Here is a 10,306-nt window from a genome sequence, read left to right as displayed (position 1 = left end):
TTAAACCAAATAATGGATAAGAAATAATTCCGGTATAACTAATCTCAATATTATTAATATACCATATTCAACAGTACAATTCTTATACACTCTACCAAACGCCCCCTAACTTCAATATTATCATAGAATTCTCAAAAGTTACTTATCACCGAGATATATTAAACTTGAATCAATGTACTTAACAAAAGCCAAACTGATAATCTTTTAACAATATTTCTTACGAATTAATAAGATTAGTGAGAAAAAATAGCGACTAAAAAGGTTAATAATTGAGTCAATACTTTATAGTCGAACTATAGTAAGAAATATCAATCAATTAAGCCTCAATCTCAAATTAAATGAAGTCCATATTTAAACTAGCTCCATCTATTCCATTTGAATTTAGTGTTTCAATGTATTCTTAATGTTAGATTTTCTCTTCCGCTTGTACACTTTGGCAAATTAAGAAATAATTAATTATCTTTTATTTTGTTTAATTCTTATCATTAATAATCATTCCCCAAACTAATTGCACTGCTAACAAATAAATTCAAATTTAATATATGTGGTGTATCAGATTGTTTGCTCTTTCCTTAATTAAAGGTCTCGAGTTCGAATTTTGAATATGATTTTTTTTTGGTAAGGAACGTTTTCTTCCGAATGAAGCCTTACAACGCAAATCTAAATATAGTCGGGCTCTAATACGGATACCGTACACCCGACAGGAAACGTTACTTTCTTTACTTAGCTAGAGAGGGAAAGACATAAACAAACAGACACTGTACACAAATTCAACTCTTTTGAACTGTTCTTTTTTCTTAAATTTCATATTATGTCACTATCTAATCTACAATGTACAAAAATTCAACAACTTTTTTTTGTACTGTTTTGTTCCTTAAATTTCACACAATCTAATCAACAATTCAACTTGTTTGTTCTCTTCCTAACTTTTTTAAAAAAACTCAACTCCTCTTTACTCCCCACTTCCCGCTCTTTATGACTTAAACCCCAAAAATGAACCGTTTTTCCTCCTCCTCCTCCTACGCCATTCTCCTCCTTACACTTCTCATCTACACCACAATGACCGCCACTACCGCCGCCGTCAACGACAACGACACCGCCGCGCTCCTCCTCTTCCGTTCCCAAACTGACATCCACGGCACACTCCTTCACAATTGGACTCTTCCAACTAACTCCACCACCGCATGCACCGCCGCATGGCTCGGTATAAAATGCATAAACAACCGTGTCTCCGCCGTGATCCTCCCTTCCTTCAACCTCCGCGGACCCATCACCGCCCTCTCTACCCTACCCTTCCTCCGCCTTCTTGACCTCCGTAATAACCGCCTTAACGGTACTCTCACACCCATTACCCAATGTATCAACCTCAAGCTCATTTACCTCTCCGGCAATGACTTTTCCGGCGAAATTCCGCCGGAAATTTCCTCCCTCCACCGTCTCCTCCGCCTTGACATTTCAAACAACAATCTTGAAGGTCCAATCCCAAACCAAATATCAAATCTCACCCGTTTACTCACACTTCGTTTACAAAACAACGAACTTTCCGGAACCATTCCAAGATTCTTGAATTCACTTCAAAATCTTAAAGAATTAAACTTTTCGAATAATGAGCTTTTTGGGTCTGTTCCAAAGAGTTTATACAACCGTTTTGGCGAAAATAGTTTTGCTGGAAATGAAGGTTTATGTGGAATTGGCAATTTACCTCAGTGTTCATACATAGGTGAAACAGAATCACCACAAACAGTTCCTTCAAATCCAACTTCATTACCTTCAATTTCAACTGAAGAACCGGCGAAAAAATCGCGAAAAGGGTTAAGTAAAGGAGGGGTAGTAGCAATAGTAATGGTGAATGTAGTAGCATTGTTAATTGTAGTGTCATTTGTAGTAGCCTATTATTGTGGGAAATATTCAAGGGAAAGTTATTCAATGTCAGGAGGAAGTGAATGTGGGAAAAGAAGGAGTAGTTATTCAAGTGAAAAAAGAGTATATGCTAATAATAATAATAATGGTGGAGATAGTGATGGAACAACAGCTACTGATAAGAGTAAGCTTGTGTTTTTTGATAGGAGGAAACAGTTTGAACTTGAGGAATTGTTAAGAGCATCAGCTGAAATGCTAGGGAAAGGTTGTTTAGGAACTGTTTATAAAGCAATTCTTGATGATGGTTGTACTGTTGCTGTAAAAAGATTGAAAGATGCAAATCCATGTGCAAGAAAGGAGTTTGAGCAATATATGGATGTTATTGGGAAGCTTAAACATCCTAATATGGTGAAACTGAGAGCTTATTATTATGCCAAGGAAGAGAAATTGCTTGTCTATGATTATTTGCCTAATGGGAGTTTGCACTCACTTCTTCATGGTAATGTTAAGATTGTTTTGTAATTTAATCAGTCAATTGACATCCCTTCGGGAGCCTCGGCGTTACTCGTAAAGTTGCCTCCATGTGATCAGGAGGTCACGGGTTTAAACCGTGAAAATAGATTTTTGCAGAAATGTAAGGTCCGGCTCTTCCCGGACCCCGCACATAGCGGGAACTTAGCGCGCCGGGTTGCCCTTTTAGTTGACACCTCTTCTCTGAAAATAGCATTGTGTAGTAGAATTTTTTATTTTTATGTATATATTTATGGCGGAGCCAGGCGTAAGGTGTTATTCGGCCTCCTTTCGCCGAAAAATATATTCTATATATTAGGTCAATTATTTTTATGTATGTACAGTAGATGTTGAATCTTCTTGACTTCTCCATGTGTTTACTTCTTTAGGTACTAAAGAACCTTACTAAAATTCCTAGTTCTGCCATTGGTATATGTACTATATGTTGAATCTCCTTAACTACTTTATATATTAATTTTTCTATATTTTGACACTCCTTAGTAAAAATTTTGGCTCCGCCATTGAATTTCAAGATTGTCTTCTGGGGTTTGTAAGAAAGCTAATGTTATGTTGTTTTCTTGATTTTAACAGGGAACAGAGGACCAGGGAGAATTCCATTGGATTGGACAACAAGAATAAGTTTGGTATTAGGGGCAGCTAGAGGGCTAGCTCATATTCATGAAGAATATGCAGATTCAAGAATTCCACATGGAAATGTGAAATCATCCAATGTGTTGCTTGACAAAAATGGAGTGGCTTGTATTTCTGATTTTGGGTTGTCATTGCTATTGAATCCTGTTCATGCAATAGCTAGATTGGGAGGATACAAAGCACCTGAACAAGCTGAAATCAAGAGGCTATCTCAAAAGTCTGATGTTTATAGCTTTGGTGTTTTGTTATTAGAAGTGCTCACTGGTAAAGCTCCCTCAGAGTACCCTTCACCGACTAGGCCACGCGTTGAGGAGGAAGAAATGGCTGTCGATTTGCCTAAATGGGTTCGATCAGTTGTCAGGGATGAATGGACTGCTGAAGTGTTTGATCAAGAATTGTTAAGGTACAAGAACATTGAGGAGGAATTGGTGTCAATGTTACATGTAGCTATGGCTTGTGTTGTGCCACAACCCGAAAAAAGGCCTACAATGGTTGAAGTGGTTAAGTTGATTGAGGAGATCAGAGTTGAACAATCTCCATTAGGTGAAGATTATGATGAATCGCGCAATTCTTTATCGCCTTCCCTTGCCACAACTGAAGATGGACTGCCTGGTTACTAATTTTCGTCCTCTCGGGTGTTTCATGGTACTAGCATATGTTCAATTTGCAGCATCTTACTGCAAATGATCTTGCTATTGGCAAGCTCCAAAGTCATGGACTTATGTTTATTCTAGTATGTTAGTTGTTATATGGTTGTTTTGTGTTATTCCTAGTACTGCACTTGGGACAATCTGAAGATGTAACAAGCCTAACAAGTGCAGGAATCAGTCCATTGTGTAGTTTTCCTTAACGTAATGTAATGTAATGTTAATTCTTTGTATTTAATTCATTTTCAAGATTAATGTCCAAAGGCAAAGCTTGTTGTTGTTATTTACTTGTTCTTATTCTTCCTATCGACTTTTCGAAACAACCTATCTGTCATCCAGGGTAGGGGTAATGTTTGCGTACCCATTATCCTCCCCAGACCCCACTTGTGGGATTCTTGTTGTTGTTCCAAAGGCAAAGCTTCACCCTAGTTAGCTCCACAGTTGCCATAGTTTGACTTCCAAATAATTTAGCTAGCATTTGGACATAGATTTGATTGAAATTTGAAAAAAAATGAGTTTTTGAAGATGAGATGAAAAATTATTTTTGAAAGTCGAAATTGTATTTGGATATACATTTTACTTGAAAAGAATTTGAAGTTTTGTGAGCAGAAAACTTTAAAAATTATACTCTAGAGCTGTTTTTTTGGATTTGAAGATTTTATTTTCAAAATCTGCCAAAAAATAATTAAAATCTATAAATAAACATATTTTTGAAAATATACTAATTAACTCTCCGAATACTATATGTGAAATTATGAATAGAGCCATATTTTAATATTATAGTCTAGATACCTGAGAATGTCATGATTTTTCTTGTCACGCTAATGCATGCTTCATTATAGAACGAATTTTTGCTTTTTATCTACCCTACGGTTCCATAGGAAAGAAAAATACTGTGTTATTGAAAAACAGCGTGCCCTGTCAGCCTATTTTGTACTCTTCCGTCTTAATTTACGTCACGATTTGATTCGGTGCAAAGTTTAAAAAGAAAGAAATATTTTTGAAATTGTTATCTAAAAGAACAACAAACCCATATATGAAATTTGAAGAGGATAGTGTGTACGCAGACCTTACCCCGATCGCATGAAGGATGAGATTGTGTTTTCGATAAATTGTTATCTAAAAGAAATCATAAATATTTGTATGATCATACTATAATAAATAAGGAAATACTATGACATTATTTTAGGATAGACTAAGAAGAAATTATTATTTTCATTGTCCACAGAATGTTTTAAGTTTTGCATTCTGAGAGTCATTCACGTTGATTCATATATTAACTTTATATTCTTGCACTTGTTCATTATAAGGAGCATTTCAATTCCATCATACTTTTCATATAAATATTTTATAATTAAATTTTTTTACTGAAAAATGCATTAATCCAATATACAATTTAACTATAAAATATGATTAAAGATTAATGTTATACTCAACAATAGCAACAGCCTGAAAATAACTTCCAAACATCCAAAACAACCCAATGAAAATTATTTTCTAAAAAAAAGTGTGAGAAAAAATCCAAACAACTCGAGATATACAAAATAAGAAGACTTCCTAAAATATGATATTCTTTGTTTTAGATCTTCATAAATATTTCTATTGATTGAAATTATTATGCTTGGTGGTTTATAGAATTCATTAAAGAATGTTTTAGCAGAAAAACAGTGTTAAACCGTTTATGATAGTATTAAAAGAAATTCCTTTTTGACTTGTCTCAAATAATAATGACTCCATTATCTTTATAGACTGTCAAGTATTCATAATAACTGATGTGAAAAAGCAGAACACAATTGATGGGCTGTCAAAGACTCTCCCTAACTTTTTCGACAGCCTCTTGTTTTTTCCACACCAACCATTCCCAATTTCCCTTGGCGTGATTTCCGCTACATCACTCTGCCTGTTTTCATATCTTGATGAGTCAAATGACAAAATTTGCTACTGCATACTTTATATTGGTTTTTCTTTTACCAGAGGACATCTGAGGATATTTAGGCTGTTCATAAAATCAAGTGACGTTATAATAATCAATATTGATAACCATAATGGCCAGGTTAAATTTTCTAAATGATATGGGCAGGATAGTTCGGTACACGGAGAATATCGTATTCACCCAGGATCCGGTAAAAGATCACATTCTAAGGGATGTAATATAAACAGTTTACTCTAAGAAAGTCATTATTGACTACTTCCACAGCTCGAATATCTAACTTATAGGTCACAGTGGCGGAAGTAAGATTTCCGCTAAAGGGGATCAAAAAGAAAAAGAAAAAAGTAAAAGAGATTATGGCTAGTGGAAATTGAAACAGTAGCATAATAAAGGTGTTGAACCCCCTTAACCAATGAGCTATGTTTTTATGCTATGTCAAGGAGAATCAAAATATAACATATAGAGGTACAAATTGAATTTTGCCTTATACATACAGTTAATTGCCTTATACATATAGACAAGAGGGGTTGCTCTGATGGTAAGCAACCCCCACTTCCAACCGAGAGGTTGTGAGTTCGAGTCTCCCCAAGAGCAAGGTGGGAAGTTCTTGGAGGGAAGGATGCCGGGGGTCTATTTGGAAACAGTCTCTCTACCCTAGGGTAGGGGTAAGGTCTGCGTACACACTACCCTCCCCAGACCCCACTAAGTGGGATTATACTGGGTTGTTGTTGTTGTTGTTGTACATACAGTTAATTTTCGGCGAAGGGGGTTCATGTTACAACGACCCTTTTGCAGAGTCCGGAACCTAAATATGGTCTTTTTGGACTCAAACGACCGAAATAAGTGAAAAATAACTTAGTGACCAAACTATATATAGCGTCCTTTTAAAGGGCGCTATACCTTAACGTCCGTTTTGACGTTAAGATATAGCGCCTTTTAAAAGTGCTATATATGTATAACGCCTTTCATAAAGGCGCTATGTCTGACTTTGACAAGACTGGCAGGTATAGCGCCTTTATAAAAGGCACTATACATATTTTGTGGGTCCACCAATAACTTTTCTATGCTTAACTGACATAACAATAATTCAAATGGGTATAGCGCCCTTTTAAAGGGCGTTATACCTAAAAAAATTCGACCCTCCAGATTGGGCATTGCCTTATTTAAAGGCGTTAAGGATTTTGCAAAAATCCATTCAGAAATATTCTCAACTCCTGTTAAATTTTTCTTCTTGCTAAATTCTCAAGCATTTTGTCATATTGTCTGAAGAGCGAAAAGTAAGGGTTTCATTATATTGGGGGGATGAGGTTGCGGTGGCGAATAACTCAGTGAGCTATAGTTTATCTCCACAAAGTCATGTTAAGTTGCCATTTACAAATGGAGTACGATAGACTGGTATCCTTGTTGTGTAATAAAATGGGTGTGAACAAACGTTTGATGAACGTTAAAGTAACCGGAAGATATTCGTATTTTGTCACTCCGCAAGGGGTTGCTTGTACTTTGAGTGATTTTTTGAGGACTCCAGATGAATAACGAAAATTTATTTTGATAAAAATGTTGGAAATATACGTGAAGGTTGAAGACGTTCGCAATAATGAGGTTGCGCAAAACAGGGATAACCCTCAGTCATTGGGTGGTTATTTTGGAGCAGTTTTTGCCGAACAGGTTCTGGTCGAAAGAGTTTGGTCGGATTTAAACTTATCTCCACGGGCGAATAAGGAGCGAGGAAATAATTTCTCTCCTACTTTACATAATCCACAAGACGAGTGGTAAACTTCAATTTTCCTTTGTGCTACGATATTTATTTTTGTTGTATTGAATTTGTATTAACACTCATATATTCCACAGGGGGTACCGTCCAGATATAAATTTTACAAGTTATGAACCCACGCCCAGTTGGAATATGCGTAGTTTTAGTGTGTTGGATCATAGTGGTCCATCTGGGAGTCATCACTAACAGGATAATGTCCATCATGGAATGTCAACACATTACGACTTGTAAGTGAAGTGCTATAGTTATATGTAAAGTACTTATCAATTTGAATAGCTTATTATTTTGTTATTTGTGCAATGAAAACGAGCAAGTTGAACCACCTATCCTGACTCAATTGCCCGAAGATGACATATTTAATCGGGACTGGCAGATGCATAGAGTCAGGAAGAGAATAGTGATTATGACACCAATGTCGATGAGTCCGAAGATGACATACCCTTCCCTAATGAGGGTGGTGATGAGGAGGAAGAGAATGATGGACCTGATTTGACAAAAGAACATGCTCCACCCCCTATTAGACCAAGAGTGTACGAGTCCCAAGTGCCATTTCATTCAAGGGAGATTCCTTACCTTGATCATTTGCCAAGTATGCCGGATGTGGATGCCCTCACAAGGGATTTTAACGAAATTCGGACAACAATGTGAGATGAGGCTAGACCAATTGCCATGACCCAAATTCCACATTAGGCCGTGATGACGCCAAACACCGTTGTTAGGCAAGCCAATACTAATCAACTAGAAAATCCTCTTTTAAATAAATAGTACGTGAAAACTTTTCCTTACTGATAAAGAAATTAGGGGTTTGATACTTAAGCATGATTAGATGAAAGTGATAATTACGAACTTAATTCATGATAGTAAACCAAAAATCAAAAGTCTACCAATGTGTGTACCAAAATCTGGTGTCACAAGTATGTGGACAATCTAGTAGAATATACAAAATCATACTATCCTACTGTCTGGAAAGGAAATAGACAGGAAAAATAAGACATAGAAAGACTCCAGCTGTTGCAGAACGGCTCAGAAGGGTAGCTCACCGGAAGTCTCAAGCTAAAGAGTCCATTGTACGCGCTAGACTGATGGGCAGATGCACCTGCACAATCAAGTGCAGAAGCGTAGTATGAGTACATAAATAATATATACCCAGTAAGTATCCAGTCTACCCTCGAATAAGTAGTGACGAGGGGTTGACTTGACACTTACTAGGGTCAATAAATATAATAATATGAAGTTTAATATTTTAATTCACAATGTACGTAGATGACAACAAGCTTAAACAAGAATAATACTGAAATCCATTCATCAAATCAATAAATCTAGGCACTTCCTTCATTTAAAAACAAGTGACCTTTCAAGTAATGAATCATACGAATTATAGAGGTTCCGGTTCTATTATCACACACAAATACCAGCGAGGATGTTCGGACCGATCCAACATAAAAGTAAACTGTGCACTGCCGAGGGTCGAATGACCCAAACCATATATATATATACAATTATCAACCTGCCGAGGCAAACGACCTGCTCCCATGAATGTAGTGGAAATAATCACCCCGCCCGCAGAACATACTTGCAATGCGGTTATGTATAAATACAACTTAAATGTTTCCTCAATTCTTTTCAAAATAAATAGTTACTTGAAATCATGACATTCTCAACGAAGTTTCATTCAATGCAAATTAACAATTTATAATCATATAATGGTACCCACAAAGTATGGTGTAAGCCTAGAACTACCCGGACATAACAGGAATAGTAGCTACATACGGACTCTCGTCACTTCGTACGTACGTAGTCCCCACAAATAATCACATATTAATTAAGTTCACCTATGGGGAAATTTCCCCCCTACAAGGTTAGAAAAGAGAGTTACCTCGTTTCGGGCCTACTTTCAACTCAAGAATGCGCTCAAACCTTCAAATCGGAGCCGCATAATCCGAAACTATTCAAATAGTGTAAAAATCATTCATTATAGGTTTACAAGTTCATAATCTAGCTATTAAAGTGATTATCCAACCCCAAAGCCAAGATTCCTAAAATTCATCCCCGTACCCACGTGCCCGGATTCCAGAAATTTTCGAAGAAAGTTGTTACCCATAATCTAAGGATAAAAAATATATGATTTTTACTTCATTCCATAACAAATTTCGTGGTTAAATCTTGTTTTTATCAAAACCCTAGGTTTTACTCTAAACCCATAATTTTCACTAATTTACATGGTGTAATCTACCTATAAACTATGTATTACACTCACATTAAGTAGAAATAACTTACCTCACAAAGCTAGGTTGAAATATCCCCTTTGGAAGCTCCCAAATCGCCCAAGAAATGAATGAAATGTGTCAAAAATGACACACTCCCATATTAAATGAAGGCACTGCCTTCAGCGATTTCCGCACCTGCGGTTAGGGGACCGCATCTGCAGTCTCGCTTCTATGAGAAATTGTCCGCTTCTATGAAATTGGGCCGGGCTAGCTGAGGCCGCATCTGCGGTCTGGGAACCGCTTTTGCGGTTCCGCTTCTGCGGAAGAGGAGCTGCATCTGCGGAACTTGGGCTCCTCCCCTTTGGGCTGCATCTACGATTGGGAGCCGCTTCTGCGGTCTCGCACCTGCGGCTGACCAACCGCAGGTGCGGTTATGACAAAACTGGAGCTTCAGCATCTTCTCAAAATTCTTACTTAACTCGAGCATCGTTCGATTGACGCCTGGGCCCCCCGAGGCCCTGCCCGAATATACTGACAAGTTTGGAATCATAAAACGAACTCGCTCGAATCCTCGGGATGCCCGAAACAACGCTAAATCTAAGAATCACAGCCTAAAGTCAATTGAATCAAACTTATGAACTTCAAGTTCTTCAATTTACTTCCAACGTGCCGAAACGTACTTATACTACTCGGATTGTCACCAAATTTTGCATGCAAGTCTTAAATGACA

The 10,306-nt window shown here is 37.1% G+C and overlaps 1 protein-coding gene across 1 annotated transcript; it reads left to right on the top strand.

Moving 5' to 3' along the window:
• The first annotated feature begins 903 nt into the window (after window positions 1-903).
• On the top strand, window positions 904-3,951 carry LOC104239189 (leucine-rich repeat receptor-like protein kinase PXC1). Its single transcript, XM_009793759.2, has 2 exons — window positions 904-2,359; window positions 2,962-3,951. The coding sequence occupies exons 1-2, from the start codon at window positions 994-996 to the stop codon at window positions 3,639-3,641; spliced, it is 2,046 nt and encodes a 681-aa protein (XP_009792061.1). The 5' UTR covers window positions 904-993; the 3' UTR covers window positions 3,642-3,951.
• The last annotated feature ends 6,355 nt before the right edge of the window (window positions 3,952-10,306 follow it).

This window comes from Nicotiana sylvestris, chromosome 7 (assembly GCF_000393655.2).
Source record: "Nicotiana sylvestris chromosome 7, ASM39365v2, whole genome shotgun sequence".
Classification (NCBI taxonomy): Eukaryota; Viridiplantae; Streptophyta; class Magnoliopsida; order Solanales; family Solanaceae; genus Nicotiana; species Nicotiana sylvestris.
This window is presented reverse-complemented; position numbering and strand designations above follow the sequence as displayed.